At 43.6% G+C, this 23,769-nt stretch overlaps 2 protein-coding genes across 14 annotated transcripts in view; one reads left to right on the top strand and one right to left on the bottom strand.

The window, feature by feature from the left end:
- Positions 1-864: 864 nt before the first annotated feature.
- Positions 865-20,982, top strand: NTAN1 (N-terminal asparagine amidase). Of its 5 annotated transcripts, none has more exons than XM_053555245.1 (10): positions 865-1,041; positions 9,925-10,027; positions 10,104-10,169; positions 10,481-10,589; positions 13,348-13,421; positions 15,717-15,770; positions 16,620-16,673; positions 17,654-17,751; positions 19,932-20,045; positions 20,639-20,982. In XM_053555245.1, exons 1-10 carry the CDS (start codon positions 961-963, stop codon positions 20,819-20,821), a joined length of 936 nt encoding a protein of 311 aa, XP_053411220.1. In that variant the 5' UTR covers positions 865-960; the 3' UTR covers positions 20,822-20,982. The 5 variants fall into 5 exon arrangements, with proteins under 5 accessions (XP_053411220.1, XP_053411223.1, XP_053411224.1 ...); XM_053555247.1 differs by lacking the exon at positions 865-1,041 and adding an exon at positions 1,195-1,374; XM_053555248.1 differs by lacking the exon at positions 9,925-10,027.
- The window catches only part of PDXDC1 (pyridoxal dependent decarboxylase domain containing 1), a 48,627-nt gene continuing 44,791 nt past the window's right edge, over positions 19,934-23,769 (bottom strand). For 8 of the 9 annotated variants that reach the window (XM_053555243.1, XM_053555235.1, XM_053555239.1 and 5 more), the window contains 2 exons: positions 23,438-23,670; positions 19,934-20,099 (listed from right to left, as the gene is read on the bottom strand). In XM_053555243.1, coding sequence (XP_053411218.1) covers positions 20,040-20,099; positions 23,438-23,670 — 293 coding nt within the window. In that variant the 3' untranslated portion in view covers positions 19,934-20,039. Of the gene's footprint in view, positions 20,100-21,886; positions 23,671-23,769 lie in introns of those variants that run through there. The other variant, XM_053555244.1, reaches the window with a different exon arrangement.

The raw sequence follows: 23,769 nt of genomic DNA, 5'->3' as shown, positions 1-23,769 counted from the left end.
GTGTAGTAGTAGAAATAACTTTCTCGCTCGCTAGAGCTGTTCAGCATGAGAAGTTGGGTAAGCCAGGGCTGGGGGACACCCACCAGCTGTCTTACAGTTTTTCTCTCATTCCAGTATTTTGTGTGTGAAGGATGAGGACGTGGAATACAGGTGATAAAATTCTAATGAATCTTCTACTGCTTGTGAGACGGCTCCCTCTTCTTAATCTCACCTCTGGATCCACTGTAAATTTGCTTTTTGTTAATACACTGCAGATCTGGATCCATTTGAGGAATATTTCCAAGTTTCAGAGAAGAGCCCCACGGTGAGACGTGGATACCCAGCTTTAGAGTAGGGCCTGGCCTCCTAATATCCAGCTGATCTTCCCCTGGGGTTCCTTGCCTATCTATGAGCGCCTACTGGATGCCAAGTACAAGGTGTTACTGGTGCTTTCTAAACGTGTGGGGCTAGCACAGTTCAGGATCTATTTTATGTATATTACTCATCAAATACAGTCTTGTGGAGCAACACAGCTGGGTCCCAAACTGCAACTTGCAGTTCATACACCTGAGAAGCGCGGGAGCAGTGACTTAAAGCCAAGCAGACCGACATCAGAACCTGAGCTCAGGAAAGCAGAGGACACTGCGGAGTGAGCTGCTCCCTGGCCGGCTGCTTTCCCGACCCATACTCCCCGCCCACGTTTTGGAGACTACATTTCCCAATGCCGCCTGCGGAGGCGGACTACATTTCCCGTGAGGCCGAGCGGCCTGCCTTTGGCTCTCCCAGCCTCTTGGCGTGACACCGCCTCCATCTAGACTCCACTTCCCGGCGGCGCCCGCGGCGGGGCGAGGGCGGGGCGGGCGCAGCGGGGCGAGGGCGGGACAGGGCGGGGCACAGCGGAGCGAGGGGCGGGGGCGGCGGGCGGTCCGGGGCTGGGGAGGCAGCTGCCTCCCTGGGCCTGCCCCGGCGGCCGCGTCCGGAATGCCGCTGTTCGTAGAGGGGCGGCGAGTGCGGCTGCCGCAGTCCGCCGGGGACCTGGTCCGAGCTCACCCGTCTCTGGAGGTGAGCAGGGCCCGGCTAGGGGGCTTCGGGGCGGGCCCGCGGGGAACCTGCCGGGCAAGCAAGAGTCTTCCTCACCCACCCGCCACCGCCCGCCCTCACCCGAGACAGACTTTAAACTTGGCGTAGCTGAGGTGCTTCGGGCACAACCGGAGCTCGCTTGCCGGCTTCTTTTGCGGGATTCGCGGAGCTTTTACTTTCTTTAGACTGCAGAGGGTATCCGCTCAGGTTCTCCTTTACAGAAGAGGGGGCAGAAGCCCAGAGAGGTTAGGTGACTTGTCCAAGGTCGCCCAGCGCCGCAGTTTGAGGACACCCCGGGACGCGCCCCAGTCCTAGGTAGGGCGGCCCCTCCCCCAGCCAAGACTTGGCCTGTTTAGGCAAGTCTGAGCACCTGCTCTGGCACTTGCTGAGAATCCCCCAGCCTGTGCTGAACATTGCATGGTCCTTGGGTTCTCGGGTACCTGGAGGTTACTGCAGTATGGGCTTCGGAGAGCCTTTGGGCCGGGGACTCCTGGCGAAGACCCCTAGTCCTCTCCTCTTACTCCCCTACCCTCGGGACTCAGGGCGCCTGGTTATTTTTAACCGGAAGAAAGGGCCCGGTTTTACCCACGCTGGGCCATGGGACCACGCCCTGGTGCGAAGGGTTTATTTTTCTCTCCCCCGCTTTTGTCCTCAGATTTCTGAAGTCTTTGTTCAAGCATAACTCTTTGTTATGCAGAGATTGTTGGGATGGGGGAGGTTTTAGCGTAACAGAGGGTGGGGGCAGACTTCCCACTTGCCCAGATGCAGTTAAAGGGTAATGAGTTTATTACTGAAGAGAGACATTCCGATCCCCTACTATATATTGGGCACAGTGCTATTCACCTTTCCTGTTCTCGGGGTGTTTACAAGTTTACTAGGGAGAATAGTTTCTAGTCCAAGAATGGTTTCTAATCCAAGAATGGTTCAAATATCATAAACTGTTAAGTGCCATAAAGAAAAAGTGCCTGTCTCCTTTCACTCTGAAATACGAAGCAGAGAAAACTGACCTAGTCTGTGGGATTAGGGAAGGCGTTCTAGAGGTTTGCTCTGTATCAGTTGCACAGTTTGTAATTATTTTGTCTGCTCACCTGCTTTGTTCTCCGTTTGATCTGTCCCCCAGAATATAATCTTTCTGAAGGCAGATAGAGAGTATATATCTTCACCTTTGTATCCTTAGAGCCTAGGGCAGTCCTTGGAATAGAATTTGTGCTCAGTAAATTGGTTAAATAAATGCATGAACAAAATGACCCCGAAAATGATGGATAGGATGACAAGCACTTAGAGACAGTGGAGAGCTCTGTATGATCCTCAACTTGCATTTCAGGACAGACAATGGTAATATTAGCCAATAGTACTAGGCTGGGTGTGGTGCTTTGTCACTTTCCCTGTACTATATGACGCTGTCACACTGTTAACTAGTGAAGTCAAGAGTAGGACTCAACTAAGCAAAAAAAAATAATAATAATTGCCACCCAGACAATTTAGATGACTATACTATTTATGTCTGTTTGAAAGTTTCTGTGTTAAAAAGTTAGATCCCTGCAGAAAGGCAGGAATGTGGTAACCTACCAGGGTGGCTCCTCTCAGAGGAAGGTTTTGGGCTATTTGGGAAGACTGGACCTGTGAAGGCAGTGTGGTGGGGACCAATTCATGTTACAGGAACACAGAGGAGGGGCTATCACTGTGATCTGCAGCAGTCAAAGGGAGAAAGGATGAAGGCATGAGGGAGATTTGAACAGAAGCGCAAGGGTGCTCTAGCTGAGCGAGCCTGGCTGGCAGGAGGGGGAAGGACCCTGTGGGCCAAGGGACTGGCCAGTGTCCCTGGCCGGATGAAAGAGGAAGAACAGAAAGTAAATCCAAGGGTTGTAGGTTAGATCAGGATTACTGAGGAGCTTCGATGGAACTTTCACCTAATTAGCAGTGGGAAGAAATTAAAGGTTTAATTATTTTTATATAACAGAGAGTGTGTCCTCTTTGTAGGAAAATAGAAATGTAAATATTAAAAAGAAGAAAAATAACTTATGGTCACAACCATTCTTCACAGTTTGGTGACTATCCTAACAGGTTTTTCTTATTTATAATTTACTTTTCAAAAATGATAGCATACTGTATATGGTTTTATACTGTGTCTTTTTCATGTAATAGTATGCAGTACCTGCCTGTCTATAGCTATGACTAGCATATAACAAAAACAACAACAGTAATACAGTGGAACTGACCCAGTGCCACAGCAGTAGTTGTTGCTGTCGCCACTTTACAGATGAGGACTATGAAGCACAGAGCTGAATAACTTGCCCACAGTCCTCCCATCCTGTAAGTGGTGAAGCCAGGATTGGAACCCTGGCCACCTGCCCTGGACCCTATAGCGCAGGGGTCCTCAAACTACGGCCCACGGGCCACATGAAGCAGTGTGAATTGTATTTGTTCCCGTTTTGTTTTTTACTCCAAAATAAGATATGTGCAGTGTGCACAGGAATTTGTTCATAGTTTTGTTTTTTTTTTAAACTATAATCCGGCCCTCCAACGGTCTGAGGGGCAGTGAATTGGCCCCCTGTTTAAAAAGTTTGAGGACGCCTGCTATAGCGGGACTACGTATGTACCATACGTGGATACTAACATATAAATTAATTAAAATGAAATAAATGAAACCTAAAATCAGTACCTCAGTCACACTGAGGCATATTTCAAATGCCAAGCAGCCACATGCTCTGACCATATGAGACGGTGCAAATATAGACTGTTGCCATCCCTGTGGAAAGTCCCTTTGGACAGTAGTTATCTAGCGCCTTCTTTCTTAACCAGTCCCTGGATGCTCAGTGATCAGGCCTGCAACATCTTTTTTTCAGTTTGTTTATTGTTTGATTGGTTTTTTCCGGCATTCTCATAGAGTCCTGTGACATCCTGTCTGATGGTTTCATAGAATTCCACAATACGAATGCAGCATAATTTAGTTCCTGCTTTTAAATATAGATGTTAATGATGTTTCCCTTAACATGCGCATTCTAAGAGTGAAGACTTTTTAAACCTTTGTGTTATATTTTAACTTTTGTATTTGTTATGCCTACAAGTAAAATTGCTGGACTCAAGTTTTGGAGCAGAAAAGTGATGCAACAAAATCAGTGTTTTGAAACAGTGATGCTAGCAGCTATGGGGTAGGATAGACTGTGCCAAGTGAGACTTTGCAGGCTGGGAATAGACGTGGGGATGGAAATAGCCATCGTCAGGGCCCAGGTACAGCACAGTCCCACTGGCCTCCTCTCAGTTTATCATCCTCACCCAGACTAAAGGCGGTGCCATCGTGCCCATTTCCTGCAGGAAGAAGTGGAAGCCCAGAGGCCAACAGCACGCCCAGGGGCTCACGCTGTAATCCTCGCACTCTGGGAGTAGATTGCTTGAGCTCAGGAGTTCAAGACCAGCCTGAGCAAGAGCAAGACCCTGTCTCTAAAAAGAGCTGGCTGCTATACCAGGCACCTGTATTCCCAACTACTTGGGAGGCTGCGGCAAGAGGATTGCTTGAGCCCAAGAGTTTGAGGTTGCTGTGAGCTATGATATCAGGGCACTCTACCAAGGGTGACAGTGAGACTCTAGTCTCAAAAAAAAAAAAAAAAGTATATATGTGTGTGTGTGTGTGTGTGTGTGTAGGGGCAGCGCCTATGGCTCAGTGAGTAGGGTGCCTGCCCCATATACCGAGGGTGGCTGGTTCAAACCTGGACCCAGCCAAAGTGCAACAAAAAAATAGCCGGGTGTTGTGGCGGGCGCTACTCGGGAGGCTGAGGCAAGAGAACCACCTAAGCCTAAGAGCTGGAGGTTGCTGTGAGCTGTGACGCCATGGCACTTTACCGAGGGCAACAAGCCACGGCACTCTACCGAGGGCAACAAAGTGAGACTCTTTCTCTAAAAAAATATATATATGCATGTGTGTATGTGTGTGTATATAGCAGTAACTCAGATGGAGGACAGGGAAGGGCTGAACTTCGGTATGGGAATGGAAAAGAAGGCTCAGTTTTGAGAATGACACCTATTAATAATTTCTTTAACATCACTGTGCTTGCTAGTTCACTGAGCACGTTCGTACTCTGCCCTTCATGAGGGAAGAGTTGACCAATATGGCAGCAGGGGCAGGAGATCCACAATCATCCCGGAGGTGACAGCTGTGTGATTGGCTAAACACGGGCCAATAAACTGGCCTCTGGGCCAGGCCCTGTTTGTGTAGAGCCTATCAGCCAAGAATGGTTTTTACATTTTTTTTTTTTTTTTTTTTTTTAGAGACAAGGTCTTCTGGAGTGCAGTAGTGTGTTCATACCTCACTGTAACCTCAAATGCTTAGGCTGACGTGATCCTCCTGCCTCAAGTAACCAGGCCTAAGTAACTAGTAACTAAGCCTCCTGATTAACTAGGACTACAAACACCCACCACCACCACACCTGGCTAATTAAAAAAATTTTTTCATAGAGATGGGTGGTCTCACCGTGTTGCCCAGGCTGGTCTCAAACTTCTGGCCTGAAGCAATCCTCCTAGCTCACCTTTCCAAGGAGCTGGAATTATAGGCGTGAGCCACTGCACTTGGCTGTTTTTTGTTTGTTTGTTTTTTTAACAGTCTCACTTTGTCGCCCTTGAAAGAGTGCTGTGACATCACGGCTCATAGCAACCTCCAGCTCTTGGGCTTAGGAGATTCTTTTGCCTCAGCCTCCCGAGTAGCTGGGACTACAGGCGCCTGCTACAGTGCCCGGCTATTTGTTGTTGTTGTTGCAGTTTGGCTGGGGCTGAGTTCGAACGTGCCACCCTCGTTTTATGGGGCCAGTGCTCTACTCACTGAGCCACAGGTGCTGCCCTGCACTTGGCTGTTTTTTACACTTATAAAGGGTTAGAAAAAGATCAAGAGAATAATAATATTTTATGACATGAAATTCAGATTTTAATGTCAGCTATAAAGTTTTATTGGAACACAGCCACATCTGTTTGTTCAGTTATTATCTATGGCTCCTTGCATGCTACAAAAGCAGACTTGAGCAGTTGGCACAGAGATCACGCAGCCTTGAAAAGTGTGGAATATTTGCTGTCTGGCCCTTTTCAGAAAAAGTTTTCTTATACCTGGGTTAAAAGAATAATGCCATTGAATAGGAATTAGAAAAGGAGGATGAGTGACTGAGGGAAAAGATATTTTTTAGTGAACATTAGTTTCCAGAAGATATTAGAGGAAAACTGGGGCTACTTTTATTTCAGGACATAGTCGAGTTTATAAAGTAGGACTGTGTGTTTGTGGAAAGAGAAGTTTGGCTAAACTTTTTTTCATTTCTTAAACTGGAAGAGCAAAACAGCATACTGTTTTAGTCTTTGTGGTATTATCTCTTCTGATAATTTTTGCTTTTATTTCTTTGGGAAATAGTAGGAGCTGTGCTGAAGACAGATATGATTCTTGGTCTTTATGAAAGTCATAATTCAAAGTCATTCTTCACAAATAGCCTTTGCTTGTGGGTGGTGACCCAATTGTAAAAATGAGTGGTAAAAAATTACTCTCCCTCATCTCCCCCAAGAACAAAGCAGAAGGTAAGTATTAAAGAAATAATGAGGGAATTCTGAATTCTCCCTTATGTTTATTCTGAATTCAGGTGAGGCAAGAAGTGCTATGAAAGCGACAGGCGTTCACTGATAGCAAGGCGTTCTGAGCTTTAGAACAACCAGCCACATCTATTTCTCATAGCCTTGTACCGCAAGTGAAGTTGTCTTGCCAGTCTACTTTTACACTGCAGTTCACTTAATCCTTAGTTTGTTTCTTAATTTGAGGGGCTTGTCTCATTTTTTTACTACCTTGCTTCCACTCAATGGAAGTTTATTAAAAGAAGGCGCAGTGGCCCACGCCTGTAATCCCAGCACTTGGCAGGCTGAGGCGGGTGGATTGCGGAGTTCATGGGTTCGAGACCAGCCTGAGCCAGAGTGAGACCTCATCTCTAAAAATAGCCAGGCGTGTGGCAGGCGCCTGTAGTCCCAGCTACTCAGGAGGCTGAGACAAGAGTATCACTTGAGACCAGGAGTTAGAGGTTGCTGTGAGGTATGATGCCAGAGCACTCTACCAAGGGGAACAAAGTGAGACTCTGTCACCAAAAAAAAAAAAAAAAAAGAAAGAAAGGAAGAAAACACCATATAACTAATCCAGCTGATCACTATGTTATTACAGCTCTGTATTTTATTAAGCAAGCACTAACTTATGTTAATTGAAGTCATGAGAAACGACAGGAAGCTGATATAAGGTGAAGACTGCAAAACTATTCTCCAATGCAGACAATACATACATGTTCTTTTTCTTTTTTTTTTTTGCAAGTTTTTTTGGCCGGGGCTGGGTTTGAACCCACCACTGTCAGCTTATGGGGCTGGCACACTACTCCTTGAGCTATAGGTGCTGCCCCAAAACATACATGTTCTTAGACATTTGCATAAGGACTCCTGAGGACTTTATATGTTGCGAGTAAAAAGGAATTAATATGATACATTTCAGTATATCAATTTAACAACTTTGAAAAAAAGTTTGTTTTTATTATTTATTTATTTTTTTGGGACAGAGTCTCACTATGTTGCCCTCAGTAGAGTGCTATGGTGTCACAGCTCACAGCAACCTCAAACTCTTGAGCTTAAGTGATTCTCTTGCCTCACCCTCCCAAGTAGCTGGGACTACAGGCACCCACCACAACAGTCGGCTATTTTTTGTTGCAGTTGTCATTGTTGTTTAACAGGCCCAGGCTGGGTTCGAACCCACCAGCTTCGGTACATGTGGCTGGCGCTGTAACCACTATGCTACGGGCGCCAAGCCAATTTATTTATTTTTTTGAGGCAGAGTCTCACTGTGTCACCCTTGGTAGAGTGCTGTGGCATCACACCTCACAGCAAACTCAAACTCTTGGGCCCAACCCATTCTCTTGCCTCAGCCTCCAAAGTAGCTGGGACTACAGGCGCCCAGCACAATGCCCAGCAATTTTTGTTGTTGTTGTTGTTGTTGCAGTTGTCATTGTTTAGCAGGCCTGGGTTTGAACTTGCCAGCCCCTGTGTACATGGTTAACACCCTAATCACTGAGCTACAAGCACCAAGCCTGTTTTAGTTTTTATTAAAGAATGTAACCATCTGAGTTCTTTTAACAGCTTATTGCATAGGGCTTTTCTTTCTGTTTTTTTTTTTTTTTTTACAAATATTGAATTAGACATTTTTTGACACCTAATATTAACATAGCCTTCATAAATTTTCTTAACCCATTTTGTTTTTCTACTTTTATAGTAACATCACTGCATCATAGAACATTTAGAGGATAAAGACAACAGCAATAGTAAAATCACCATTTTATTCTGTTACGATGCTGCCATGGTTCTGTTGGTCCGTTTCCTTCCAGTATTTTTTCCTGTGTATATAAGCATTTAATCATTGCTGTATTGATAGCATATTGATAGCTTTTTTGTTTTTGGTTTTTCTTTTAAGACAGTCTTAGTCTATTGCCTTGAGTACAGTGGTCATCATAGCTCCCAACAACGTCAAACTCTTGGGCTCAAGTGATCCTCTTGTCTGCCTCAGCCTCCCAAGTAGCTGGGACTACAGACGATAGCATCCAGTTAGTTTTTCTATTTTTACTAGAGATGGGGTCTGCTCTTGCTTAAGCTGGTCTCAAACTACTGAGCTCAAGCAGTCCTCTTGCCTTGACCTCCCAGAGTGCTAGGATTACAGGTGTGAGCCAACACAGTCAGCCAACAGCATATTGACAGCTCTTTAAAAAAAATGTGTACTGGGCGGTGCCTGTGGCTCAGTGAGTAGGGCACCGGCTCCATATACCAAGGGTGGCAGGTTCAAACCTGGCCCTGGCCAAACTGCAACAAAAAAATAGCCAGGCGTTGTGGCAGACGCCTGTAGTCCCAGCTACTCGGGAGGCTGAGGCAAGAGAATCGCTTAAACCCAAGAGTCTGAGGTTGCTGTGAGCAGTGATGCCTCAGCACTCTACTGAGGGCAACAGCAAGACTCTGTCTCAAAGAGAAAAAAATGTGTACTATTGGGCGGCGCCTGTGGCTCAGTCCGTAAGGCACCGGCCCCACATACCGAGGGTGGCAGGTTCAAACCTGGCCCCGGCTGACTGCAACCAAAAAATAGCCGGGCGTTGTGGCGGGCACCTGTAGTCCCAGCTACTCGGGAGGCTGAGGCAAGAGAATCGCTTAAGCCCAGGAGTTGGAGGTTGCTGTGAGCTATGTGAGGCCACGGCACTCTACCAAGGGCCATAAAGTGAGACTCTGTCTCTACAAAAAAAAAAAAATGTGTACTGTTGTATCTTGCACTTACCATTTTAAAACTATTTCTCTCACAGTTTTCTTTTTCATGATTCTGGTTCCTGGCTATGAGTTGATTCCACATAATTACCTTTTCTGTTGCTGCTCCTTTTTGTCACTCTAAATAACACAGTGATGAACACATTTTGAGTGATTTCCTTAGTACAGCTTTCTATAAGTGGAATTATTAGGTTAGGGGATAGGGAGGTTTTTAACCCTTTTCCTCTTTAAAGAAAATCAAAAAGGGCTGTGATTTCTTAGCCCCCCCATCCACCATCCAGTACAATCTGATTTAAAAAGAAATGTGATAAAGGGTTTTGCATCTTACTTCGTAGGTACTATGAAATCTTCTTTCATAGGTAAAAAACGCTCCAGAACTTTGTTATCTTTGCATTGTTCCAAATGATTGTTATTGCTGCTTTTTACTTTTTATTTTAGCTCTTCTGTCAAATAATACACACACCTCAGACATACTAGTATGCTTCCACTTAGAGTCCACTTTGGCTCTCTCCAACTCTCTAGTTATTCAATCCTCGCTAATTTACGTCACTATTTTTTTTAATTAAACAGGAAAGAGCCAGACTTCTCAGAGGTCAGTCTGTTCAGCAAGTGGGACCCCAGGGCCTTCTGTATGTTCAGCAAAGAGAGCTTGCAGTGACCTCCCCAAAGGATGGTAGGTTAGGAAGCAGTGAATTGGGCATTATCCCCAAAGGCTATTGGATATTTTATTTTATTTCTTTTTTAAACAGGCTCCATCTCCATTCTGGGTTCTGATGATGCCACCACTTGTCACATTGTGGTCCTGAGGCACACAGGTATGATGAGAGAGATGAAGGAAACCATTACTTAAACCAACCCAACATTTGGGACCATTTAATTTCTCACCACCATTGAGTTCCCTGGTGTCTTATTTGAAACCTGACTTCACTTGCCTTTTTTCTAGTCTGCATGGTCTCTCCCTGTTGCCCCGGTCAGAATGGGTTGGCTGGGACACACAGCACAGACTTTCTATTTTTCTTCTTACAGGACATTCAGAGATGAGGCGTTCTGAGTGGACAGGAGTAGTCTTGGCTCGCTTACTGAGTTCTCATTGGGAATAACGAGTCATTTCGCCCTTGTTCTTCAGGTAATGGGGCAACCTGCCTGACACATTGTGATGGAAGCAACACCAAAGCTGAGGTCCCCTTGATCATGAACTCCATAAAATCCTTTTCCGACCACACTCAATGTGGAAGGTGAGAGCCGCGCTACTCTATTTTGTGAATTGGGAACTTCACAATAGGAAATGGCTATGGAAGCTGTTACAGCAAGGTACAGGGCCCTTCTCACTGTGTCTGTCTTGTTTCCCTAGAGCAGAACTTGGCACAGCATTAGCACTGTTATCAGCAGTTGATTTAATGGATGGATGATGGGCACAAGCAGGGATTAGGGCTGGATTTTAGATGGAAGGTTTGACTTTGAACCTGTGGATTTACTCTCAGTAATGTACTTCTTGAAGTTCATGTATCAGAACTTCTTGGTTTTGTTTTACCCCAAATGTGGTATCTCCTCATTCAGTCCTTCCTTCAGCAATTATTTGTTGAATGTTTCCTATGAGCAAGGTAGGTGCCAAAGATGTAGCAGTGATCAAAGTAGACAAAAACACCTTCACTGTGGCATGGCTATTCTAAAGCAAGGAGACAGATGGTATACAATGTGGGATTGTCACTGGTGAGGAGGACAGTGGAGAAAAATGAGGCAGAGAAGCAGCATGCAGGTGGCTGGGGGCGAGGGGCAGTTCTAAGTTTCAGCATATTTGTGGTTTACTGAACGAGAACAGTCCATTACAGCATTGAATCCTGTCGTCCCCACAGTGAGGTGTATGCTGCCACCAGCTCACAGAGGCGGACACTGAGACTCAGTGTACATGGAGTCATTCAGCTATGATGTAGGCCTGGCTGTCACAGCAGTGCTCACACACCTGTCTCCTCTCCTTCTTTGTCATTATGTAGACTTGGCAAGCATTGTGCTCCTTCTTTTCTTTTCTTTCTTTTTTTTTTTGAGACACAGTCTATGTCACCCTCCGTAGAGTGCCATGGCATCACAGCTCACAGCAACCTCAGACACTTTGGGCTTAAGCGATTCTCTTGGCTCAGCCTCCCAAGTAGCTGGGACCACAGGCGCCTGCCACAATGCCTGCCTATGTTTTGGTTGCAGTTGTCAATGATGTTTAGCTGGCTCAGGCGGGGCTCCAACCCACCACCCTTGGTGCATGTGGTAACCACTGTGCTATAGGCACCACCAGCATTGCGCTCATTTTATTTGGCTCTCTCCAGCTAGGGGAGCCACCGAGTGAACTCTTCGAGTCATATACAAATGCTAAGAATCCCAGGAGATCAATTTTTTTCTTACTTCAAAATAGCTTTCATTATGTCTCCACCAAGACAGTGTTCATTGTTCATTGTACCCAAAGCATTTTGGTGGGTAGAAGGGGTCAGAAATCCAATCATACTCCCAGGACAAGGGCCAAGGAAAAAATTTGTTTGTTTTTTTAGGCAGTGTTTCACTCTGTCTCCTAGGCTAGAGTGCAGTGGTTCCATCATAGTTCACTGCAACCTTCAACTCCTGAGCTCAAGCGATCCTCCGTCAGCCTCCCACATAGCTGAGACTATAGGTGTGCACCACCACGCCTGGCTAAATTTTTTTTTTTTTTTTGTAGAGACAGAGTCTCACTTTATGGCCCTCGGTAGAGTGACGTGGCCTCACACAGCTCACAGCAACCTCCAACTCCTGGGCTTAAGCGATTCTCTTGCCTCAGCCTCCCAAGTAGCTGGGACTACAGGCGCCCGCTACAACGCCCGGCTATTTTTTGGTTGCAGTTTGGCTGGGGCTGGGTTTGAACCTGCCACCCTCGGTATATGGGGCCGGCGCCCCACTGACTGAGCCACAGGCTCCGCCCAATTTTTTAACTTTTTGTAGAGATGGGGTGTCGCTCTTGTTCAGGCTGATCTCAAAAGTCCTGGCCATAAGTGATCCTCCCATCTCAGTCTCCCAAAGGGCTAGTATTAAAGTGAGCCACTGTGCCTAGCCAAATTTTTAAATTTAATGCAATTTCTGGCTGGTTCTATTGCCACAGGCTGGGCTGGCTTCATGATCATAAGTGTGCAACCCATGCAGTCACAAAACATCATTTTCATTTAGCACTGGGCCCCACAGATTAGGTCACCAGACCTGGCCACAGGCCAATTCTATGATTGTCAGAACAATTTAGTTTGATGTTTTTCAATTATAGGACTTCTCAGAGCGTTATTGTGCTAATGGGCAATGTGAATCATAGGGAGGGGTTACAGTGGGCAAGATCTCCCGAACTTATTTGACTCTAAGAACACATTTTTTTCCCATGATGGGCTAACGTTCAGTGGAACACATTTTGGGAGAGTCTGGGGTAGTGGGTAACAGATCCCATTTCCTTCTCTGTAAAATGGCAGTGATAATCCTCTCACTGGATACAGTGGCCATTAAAGGAGACAGCACACAAGAACTGTCTACCTACTGGTGGGCTCTTAACGGAAGCTCACTTCCCTAGTCTCATCCCCATACCCCAGTTGCTCTCAGGCCAAGTCGTTGAAGGTTTTGACAGGTCCCACTTGGGGCAGGTAAATGACACAATACAGTCATTCTTTTTAGAGCAGAGTTCTTCACCCTCTGCTTCAAGGCAGCATTACATTTGTTTTATAATTTTTCTTCTTTTTTCACTTTATCCAAGTTTTTCTTGTAAGCAGCATCACATGTGTGTCAGATACAGACCCACTCAGTCATCAGGGTTCTTGGGCAAGGTCCCCAGATGCCCACCCCTGGCTTTGGCAGCCTCACCCCTTTTCCCCCATGAGCGGTGCAGATGTTTCTACATGTGCCATGGCACAACGAAGACCTGGAAGCTGAGAACTAAAATCAAAGTAACGTTGTGTTGGTGTGTTGTTGTGGCCTCTGACTGTTGTCGTGTCTCTTTGCTAGGCTGGAATTGCACCTTGTGGGAGGCTTCAGTGATGATAGGCAATTGTCACAAAAACTTACCCATCAGCTTCTCAGTAAGTTCACTGTTTTTTCCTTATATTGTCAAAAATTTGGATGTATTCTTGCTTGGGTTAAAAATACCAACTAGCTGGCTTAGTACCTGTAGCTCAGTGACTAGAGTGCTAGCCACATATACTGGGGCTGGTGGGTTCGAACCTGGCCCGGGCCTGCCAAACAACAGTGATAACTACAACCAAAAAATAGCCGGGTGTTGTGGTGGGACCATATAGTCCCAGCTACTTGGGAGGCTGAAGCAAGAGAATCGCTTAAGTCCACGAGTTTGAAGTTGCTGTGAGCTATGACACCACAGCACTCTACAGAGGGCAACATAGTAAAAATCTGTCTCAAAAAAAAAAAAAAGAAAAAACCAATTAGCCACACACAGTGGCTTACACCTGTAATCCTAGCACTCTGGGAGGCCAAGGCAGGAGGATTGTTTGAGCTTAGGAGTTCGAGACCAGCCTGAGCAAGAGCAAGACCCCAACTTCACAAAACATAGAAAAATTAGCTAGGTGTTGTAATAGGTGCCTATAGTCCCAGTTACTTGGGTGGCTGAGGCAAGAGGAAATCTTAAGCCCAGAAGTTTGAGGTTGCTGTGAGTTATGACGCCACAGCATTACCTGGGGTGACAGAGAAGTCTCTGTCTCAAAAAAAAAAAAATCCTAACTAGCTGAGCACAGTGGCTCACACCTGCAGTCCCAGCTACTCAGGAAACTAAAGTAGGAGGATTGCTTGAGCCCAGGAGTTCAAGGTTGCAGTGAGCTATGATTGCATCACTGCACTATAGCCTAGGAGACAGAGCGAGACTCTAGCTTAATTGATATAAAACCTAAGAGACACACTTACTTGGGGCAGTATGAAAAAACAAGGCTGCTCAGCTTGGGATTCTATATAAAGACAGGGTCACATAGAGCTAATTTCTAAGGGATAACAGGACAGAGGTAAGATTTTTTTTTTTTAAAAATACCAGTCAACACATTCCAAAATAGCAAATGCTCTACATTGTGTAAAAATAGAACCACCCATCATTGTAATCTCAGGAAACTAAAACACTGATAACATTTTTTTCTCTATCAAATTAACAAATATTTTCAAAAAGCAAGCAAAATGAGACATTGTTGTGTATTTATTAATTGCCGAGCTGTGAGATAGGCTTACAGTGCCAGATCATACACTGGCCACCAGGGGTGGGGAACCTATGGCCTTCGGGTATCAAGAATGTTCTTTCTTAAGCACCAAAGAAGATGAGAAAAGCTTCATTTTTCTCTGACGTTTACCCTTTTTAATAAAACAATATGTTCTGTAAAATTTTGATTCAGTCAAAAGGTCACACTTAAGGACCAAGAAAGCCATGGGTTTTCTTAAGGCTGCAGGTTCCCCACCCCTGTCTAGCATGCATCCTGTGGGGGAAGCAATTTGGTGTTGTGGCTTACGTCTTAGAAGCAAAGGTTCATAGCTGGGCATTGTGGTGGACACCTGTAGTCCCAGCTACTTGGAAGGCTGAGGCAAGAGACTCGCTTAAGCCCAAGAGTTGGAGGTTGCTGTGAGCTGTGACGCCATAGCACTCTACCAAGGGCGACATAATGAGATTCTTGTCTCAAAAACAAACAACAAAAAAAGAAAAAAAAAAAGGTTCATATCCCACTATTTCCCCTTGTAGGAATGTAGTCTAAGAAAATAATCTGAAATACATACAGAGATTTATGTCCCCAAATGAGCAGTAGAACATTATTTACAATAGGAAGTAATCAATGTTATCAGTAAAAGGATTATGTGGTCACTAAAAAATAACACAAAGAGGTGTGAATTACGTGGGAACACACATACAAAAAAATCAGAATATAAAATTAAAGTTGTCTCAATGGTATAAGTTCAGGTGTGTGTAGAAAAATGTGCAAGAAAATACACTGAACAGTAACAGTGTGAGGATAACGAGCATTAAAAACCAACTTCCTGATCTTCTTCTGTGTTGTCCAAATCTTTTACAATGTCCAGATTTTTAACAGTCCTGATAATCAGAAACAGGTTACTTAGAAGAGTAAAAATCCTCTCTTATAAACGTATATATCCCTCAAAATCTCTGAGTAAAGAGAAAAATGGGAAGACTCAGTCTGGTATCCCTTGGACCTAAGGCTAACAATGTGCCTGTCACTTGGCACTCAGGGTCCTGTGGTGTTGGTTCCCTTGGCTTGTGGTGTGGGGAGCACCCAGGTGGCTGCTGTCCTGTTCCCCCTTTTGGGTTTGCTCAGCAGTATGTTCTGCTAAATAAAGGACTTTTTTATCATCTAGTTTTAAAATTCTAATTGTAGGTGAATTTGACAGTCAAGAAGTTGATACTCACTTAGTGACATTATGTGTGACAGGTAAGTTCTGCCATTTTTCTCAAAGCTATGGGTTTCAGGACCATTTTATCCCCACCCTTCTAGCAGGACCTAGAACCAGGTCATAAGTTGTAGAAGACACACTCAGTTTGTCACTGCTTTGCTGACTTCGGTTCTGGCTTTTGTCATCGCTAGAATGGCCTTCCTCTCCTGGCCAACATCCAAATCCTGTTCAGCTTTAGTTGACATGCCAGGACACCTCTTGTCTCCTTCCTGGGGATTTTCAGAAGCCTCTCTGTGCTCAAGGGAGGAAAGGGTACTGGATCTCAGAGAGGACCTGCCACCTTGTGTGGCAAAAATGGTGCATGGAGAAGGTGGGGGTTGAAGGGACTGACTGTGTGTGTCAGTTTGTTTAGCATAAACCTGCCTGTCCTGGGACTCAGCAGGAAAACAGGGCCAGAGTCCATTTCATTTTTCTGTCCCTCCCATCCCTTTGCAATGAGGGCTTCTTCTTAGAGATCTTTATCATACAAAATGAGGGGAGCGGTGACTTGCACCTGTAATCCTAGCACTCTGGGAGGCCGAGGCAGGAGGATCCCTTGAGCTCAGGAGTTCAAGACCAGGCTGAGCAAGAGCAAGACCTGGTCTCTATTAAAATTAGAAAAAAAAAAAATTAGCCAGGTATTGTGGTGGTTACCTATAGACCCAGCTACTTGGGAGGCTGAGGCAGGAGGATCAGTTGAATCCAGAAGTTGTAGGTTACTGTGAGCTAGGCTGATGCCATGCACTCTAGCCTGGGCAATAGAGCAAGACTCTTACCTCAAAAAAGAAAGAAAGTGGTTTATTTCTTTAAAATTGTATCTTAAAAAAAATTTTTTTTTTATCTTACAGAATTAAATGACCGTGAAGAAAATGAAAACCACTTCCCAGTCATTTATGGCATTGGTAAGTAAGTTATTTGCAAGTTGGCAGCTTGGTCACACATTGACAAGGGAGGCTCCAGCTAAAAAGTCTCATCTAGCCAACTTGTGATCCCAACTGCTGTGTAGTTGCTTTGAGACCTTGGACAAATAGCTTAACTTTTCTAACTTCTATCTACAAAATAGAAATAATGTGCACATCTTAAGAAAACAAGGTAGCAAATGTAAAGCACAGCCTTGTACCCATCCCCATGAGTGGCTAAGTGTTAATAGGCTTCTTTTCTTCCCAGGAAGCCAGGTGGGCTTTTCTCTAGCTAGTGCTTGCGGGGAGACTGGGGGGGTGGACATGAGAGGGGGTTTTAGAATCTTCTTATATATCAGGAACCAAGAAAGGTTTTGATTGAGAACTAAGATCCTATAAAAAGAAAGTATAAAACTGTCAGGGTGAGAAAACCTAGAACCCTCCTCTCTCCTGTGACAGCCCCTAGGACTCCTGAGGAAATGGCATGAAATTGGCTATATTTGCAGAGGACTTCTGCAAATATCTGTGATGTTTATTTAGCTGTGGGTGGTAGGTACATAGTGGTCATTATTTTATAACTGTGTGTGTGTGTGTGTGTGTGTAAAATACTAAACTGTACAAATTCAAACAAATAGAAGCACAGACTTTGCCATGATCGCTGTCTACCTTTCTGCTCCCAGCCATACACAGACAGGGCTGACCAGGGAGATTCTGCCACAGGTCTGCAAGGATGGCAGACGTCTCACATGGGTTGGAGCTCTTGGTTCAGAACAAAATTTTACCTAGTCCAGCTGAGGCCTGCAGCTGTGTTCACTGAGATGCTTGGTTAAAAAGGTTGCATTTTCTCTTTCCAGGAAGGGGGAGCTTCATTTTGTTCCATTTCCATTCTTTTCTCTTAGGTATGGTGGGAGGAATGTGAGACTGTACATAAGTCTTCATTATGGTCTTTTGTCGATTCATACGCAGCCTGTTTTCCCTCACAGCTGTTAACGTTAAAACTGCAGAGATTTATAGAGCCTCTTTTCAAGATCGGGGTCCAGAAGAAGAGCTACGTGCTGCGCGGGCCTTAACAGGGGGACCAGTGAGTTTGAAATCATCTTTGTGTTAAGGAGTTTTAAAAAACAGCATCAAATGCCAAAGCTTTAAGTTTTATAGATCTTAGAAATGAAAAGTTTATGTTAGCCTCCTTAGAGCTGTAAACTGTCAGGGACCATACCCGCCTTGGAAGACTAATGAATGTTTTCAGATTTTTTTTTTTTTTTTTGACAGAGTCTCACTTAGTTTGCCCAGGGCTGAGTGCCATGGTGTCACATAGTTCACAGCAACCTCAAACTCCTGGGTTCAAGCAATCCTTGTCTCAGCCTTCCAAGTAACTAGGACTACAGGTGCCCGCCACAATGCACAGCTATTTTTTTATAGTTAGGGTCTCACTCTTGCTCAGGTTGGTCTCAAACCCCTGACCTCAAGCAATCCACTGGCCTCAGCCTCCCAGAGTGCTAGGATTACAGGTGTGAGCTACTGCAGAAAGTTGTTAGGTTGTAAGCTCCAGACCCCAATTCTCTGCCTACAAGGTGTAGACAGAGGTATATGTGAACCCATAACATCCAGATCCAAATAGAATGAACCTCTTTACTTTGTAAGAATATCCCATATAAAGTTCCCACAAAGAGAGCCAAGCTGGGAAGAGGGAGGAGAGGTTTCTCCCCCTCTACACTCATGATCCTCATTCTTTTGGAACAAGTCACTTAAAAGCAATTTGCTGGTACAATTTAACCCAAAAGAATGATCAGATCACTTTAAAAGTCTAATTTCCTTAGGGTGCTTTTTCATTAAATAACATTCTAATTTTGAAAGTTAGAAAAATAGGCCGGGTGTGGTGGCTTATGCCTGTAATCCCAGCACTCTGGGAGGCCAAGGTGGGGAGATCACTAGAGCTCATGAGTTCAAGACCAACCTGAGCTAGAGAGCCCATTTCTAAAAAAAAATAGCCAGGCATTGTGTCAGGGACCTGTAGTCGCAGTTACTTGTAAGGCTGAGGCAAGAGAATTGCTTGAGCCCAAGAATGGGAGGTTGCTATGAGCTGTGATGCCATGACACTCTACTAAGGGTGACAAAGTGAGACTCTGTCTCAAAAAAAACAAAAAAAAGTTAGACAAATAAAACCCAGCCAAGTACAACGTCTCACGCCTGTAATCCCAACACTTTGGGAGGCCAAAGCGGGAATATTGCTTGAGACCAGGAGTTAAAAGACTAGCATAGAGCCTCTACAAAAAAAATGGAAAAATTAGCCAGTGTGGTGGTACATGACCATATTCCCAGCTACCTGGGAGGTGGAGGGAGGAGGATTGCTTGAGCCCAGGAGTTTGAGGTGGCAGTGGGCTGTGATGATGAGGCCACTGTACTCTAGCCTGGGCAACAGAGCAAGACCCTGTACAACAAAAGAAAAATCCCAAGACTTAACGTGCCACTCGAGGAATGGGGCAAAGAATTGAAAAAAATAAAAGCCACCTGTAGTGTACCCAAAAGAAATCTGCTGGTTTATGAAACAGTGACATTCTCCTTGGAAAATGTATTTGGATTTAGAATGATTTGTTTTGTCAACCCTTTAACATTTTCAGAATTCCTCCTACAATTTCTCAAGTAGCATAATGGCCTTAATTTAGTTAATATTCAGAACATACTTTCTCATCTTAGTAACCAAAATTGAATATCGCTGGTTAAGCTGGAAACTGCTATTGGCAAATTAGGGAAATCAGAGACTTAACCATTTGGCAAATCAGTGTTTTTACAAGCTGGTTTTTCCTTTCTATTGATCAGGCATCAGGCATTGTGTGCTTTTAAAACGCAAGGTGATTTAATTGCTTTCAGTATAAATAATGTTTTACGTAGCAGTGAGGAGCATGGACTTTAGTCAGACACACCTGGGTTGGAGACTCAGCTCTGATGCTTGCTAGACATGTGACCTGAGAAATGTGCTCTGTCCCTGAGTCTCTAGTTTTCACCCCAAATAGGAAAAAATGCCATCTTCTTGCAGTATTGTCAGGACCAAACACAGTAACATATGTTACCCACAAAGTGCAACCTTAGACACATTGGAAGTGTTCACTAGGTGGCAGCTTTTGTTGTTATTTAAGACAAAATTTTTAAGAAGCTTATCCAGATAAATGTCTTAAGCATTAGACTACACTGGAGCTTGCCTTAATGGTAGGGCTTGAGGAATGGGCAACATTCCTAAAATTCTATCCTTGAAATGTTCTTTAGATGATTAGCATTTATGATGCAAAGACAGAACAACTTCAGATAGGACCGTATTCCTGGATGCCATTTCCACATGTGGATTTCTGGTTGCAGCAAGATGATAAACAAATACTAGAGGTGAGAATTTACAGGTTGGGTAAGTCTTAAATCTCTGGACCCTGGTTTCCCCATCTGTAAGAAAAAAAAGGGTTTAGACTAGGTAATAGCTGCTTCTCTTTCAGTGGGTAATATTTATTTTTGAATACCCCCATTTAACCTCTGTATTAATTGGGGGTAAGTAGTGTCCTGGACAGACATCTATATAGGTGAAGCAGTAAGCAATCAACTGCTTCTTTTTTATTAATCCAGTATACCTTAGTTCTTACATATTTTTGCTGTATTAGAGAGGATGCCAAAAATGTACACACATTTTAAGAAACTAATTCTAACAGAATTGTTAGAACAATTCTAATACTATATACTGATAACAAAAGATGAATATAGGTCACATTGAACACCTGCTGTAATTGCAGAAGTCAAACATTAAACTTTGAGTATTACAAATTTAACAGTTCTTTCCTTTAAAATATGTATACATTTTTTAGTACCTCTGTGTGTGTGTATATATATATTTTTATACATAGAATGATCTGACAACATTTTGACATCTTTGCCAAAGTAGGGAATAGCAAGGTAACTCTTCTCTCACACCCATAATCTTGTTTTTGCAGAACTTTTCCACTTCACCTTTGGCTGAGCCACCCCACTTTGTTCAACATATTAGATCTACCTTGATGTTTTTAAAAAAACACCCATCTCCAACTAACAAGCTGTTTCCTGGAAATAAAGCTCTACTCTACAAAAAAAATGAAGATGGCGGCTTATGGGTAAAGATCTCTTCTCCAGGAAGCTAAACATAGGATATTACCAAAGAAAGCAACTTTTTGGCATGACAAAGACTGTTGATGGGGCTAGAAAGAATATGGATTTGAAACCTACATCCATTGAGCTCCTTTACTTGGCATCTTTCAAATGACTTTCAAAATAAAATCAAAATCTTATTTTGGCAAAGGCATTTGTTTCTATTTACTTTCTGCTTTACTAAAAAGTATATGTCTAGCTTTTCCTTTCTGGTCAGTAGTAATGGGCAGAAGAGAACCTACCTGTCTGTCTACAAGCAGCCATTTCAGATACTTGGGTAAATACTTCTAATTCTGCTAAATTAATGAATAAAGTAAAAATTGTAATTTAATGTTTGAAAAACCAGTATTTAAAATTTAGTGAGAATTTATGCATCTCACAGAGGTGTGGGGGTTTTTTTGGCCCCCAAATATCTTAGAAACTTCAAATCCCAAACTGCTCTATTTCTAGATAAATAAAAGGTTCAGGAAGAAAAACAGGCTGGGTTTTTTGTTTTTGAGTCTTACTCTGTTGCCCAGGCTAGAGTGCTATAGCATCATAGCTCACAGCAACCTCAAACACATGGGCTCAAGCAATCCTCCTGTCTCAGTGTCCTAAGTAGCTGGGATTATAGGCACTTGCCACAAATGCCCGGCTAATTTTTCTATTTTTGGTAGAGATGGGGTGGTCTCGCTCTTGCTCAGGCTGGTCTTGAACTCCTGAGCTCAAAGGATCCTCCTGCCTTGGCCCCATGAAGTGCCAGGATTACAGGTGTGAGCCACTACACCCAGCCAGAAAAACAGTCTTTGATCTCAGTTCTCAAATTCTCTCTAAAATAGATAACCTCCTATGAAATTGTTTAATCTGAGTCATACAAAGCCACTGATAAATCTGTTCTTGTCATTAAAATGCCCAAATGGTGGCTATTATGCAAATGGTGGTTAGTAATTACTTGGGTAAATACTTCTAATTCTGCTAAATTAATGAATTTACAAAGCTTTGATTCTTCTGAAGTTATTATCTAAAGGAAATCACCATGCCTATTAATGGTAAGAGTTATAAACTGAATTCACTGTTAGCAATTTTAAGAACCTTTATTGAAATCAACATTCAAATAGAATCTCAAGGGTGAAATGTTTCAGCAAAACCAATTTAACAATTCCAAATATATATAAAAACATTTAAAAATTAATCTTGTTAAAGGTGATAATTTACTCCTCCCCCATTTTATCTGTTATTCTTCATTGCACCAAATAAACAGGGAAGACTTAGTTTAATCTTAAAAAAAGGAAAACTGCATTTTGACAAGTGCCAAATGTCAAAAATCACATCAAATCAGAATGTAATTAGAGGCTAAATGTGGTATAACTAAGGCTTCCAATACTACAGGTCCACATACCCAATATGAATTCCCACCATTTTAAGATGTCTCCTAGCTTGACTTTGTTGGACTAAAAACGGTATAGGGGCCATTACTTAGGATAAACGAAGTGATGCTGTACTTTGAAAAAGAAATGGACAATAATAACTTTACTAATGATAATTTGAGCAAGTCTCCTGGCTTGATCAGCCTAAGATCAATTACTCTTCTGGTTCTTGTGTCTGAGTTGGGCCCAAGGGCTGAACTGCCAGTGCAGCAGAGGCTATATAGAAGCTTCATTCAATGTGGGAACAGGTCAAAGGCATATTTTGTAACTTAAACCTAACTAGGTGCTACACAGCACATTTAAGAGTAGGCTCTTGAGGGTAGCATCTATCAGGTTCTTAGATATTACACAGAGAAATGAGCACTGTCCTTGTGTGCCAATTTAAAAGCTTTACCAGTATTTAAAAATATACATATATATGGTCAGGAAGAAGACGTTACAGTTACTCTTAATAGAGGATTCCTTAAATTTGTTTACAAACAGTATATAAAGGGAGAAATGGATTGTGGCAGAGGACAGTCCCAGACAGAAGCCCTGCCACAGCTCAAGTGGACACAGTCCTTACTTAAGTCTCCAAGAAGAGCAGCAGCTAGGGGTGGCAGGACAGAACTTCTGACACTCTTATTTACAATCCCATGGAAACCCATTCTCCTTTAAGCTGAACAGTCCAATTGTATACTGCACCTAGGTCATACTAAAGACCAACTAAAACATGTGGCAAAGAACGCTGTAGTGCGCTATAGTGCCTCTGCAGAAGTACAGCAGAGAATCCAGAGAGTTCTAACAAAAGCTGTTTTACCAAAAAGTTAACTATGTGTATTCATTACGCTTATGTTTAGAAAGATAAAAGCAAGGGATTCAAGTGGCAGGCACTTGAAATTCTGAGTGTTCTTTGTAAATATAAAGTGTTTGTGGTAATTTAGGAAAAAGATGGTATTACTACAGTTGAGTAGGACGGAAACAACAGGTATTAGTTGATCTACATACACATAAAATTAGACAAAATGATTGCCTTCCTAGAAAGCCTGGCTTTCAGGCACATATTTGTGCAAGTCTCAGTTAAGCACAAATAACAGTAATTTATATTGTATTAGGATGTGGCACAGTTCACATTTTCAATACAATTTCATCTTCCTGAAACAACATTCAGTACAGTCTCAAACCAAACACTGAATTTTATCTTAAGTTCTCCGGTTCTTCTACCTGTGGGGGGTCATCTTCTGGGTGCTGGGCCTTCTTCTGGAGGGCCTCAGTCTTGTCAGCCTTCTGTGGGGTGGGAGCTCCTGGGTGTCCCTCAGGTCTGCTGGACTCGAGGGTGTTGTGCTCTGGCCCACTGGACAGGTGCTCGGCCTTTTCTAAGTCTTCAATGTGACTGACTGAGCTGGTCTCACTCAAAGCATCTGAACCTCTCAGGGACCTTTTAAAAGGCTTCTGGCCTGTAGAACAGACAGTGCTGAAAGCTTGGTGACACTTCTGCAACAAAGGCTTTCTGTGACAAGTAACTGCTTTATTTAACAATAGCTGCTTCAGCAGAA

This window comes from Nycticebus coucang, chromosome 12, assembly GCF_027406575.1.
Source record: "Nycticebus coucang isolate mNycCou1 chromosome 12, mNycCou1.pri, whole genome shotgun sequence".
In the NCBI taxonomy this organism is placed as follows: Eukaryota; Metazoa; Chordata; class Mammalia; order Primates; family Lorisidae; genus Nycticebus; species Nycticebus coucang.
Note: the sequence above shows the minus strand (reverse complement) of the source record. Positions and strands in the feature narration are given on the sequence as shown.

Bases quoted from the DNA above. Each gene is read 5' to 3' on its own strand.
- NTAN1 (XM_053555245.1), top strand. From the start codon at position 961: ATGCCGCTGTTCGTAGAGGGGCGGCGAGTGCGGCTGCCGCAGTCCGCC. The intron at 10,028-10,103 runs GTAGGTTAGGAA...TTTTTTAAACAG, and splicing joins AGTGACCTCCCCAAAGGATG to GCTCCATCTCCATTCTGGGT. The intron at 17,752-19,931 runs GTGAGTTTGAAA...AATGTTCTTTAG, and splicing joins GGGCCTTAACAGGGGGACCA to ATGATTAGCATTTATGATGC.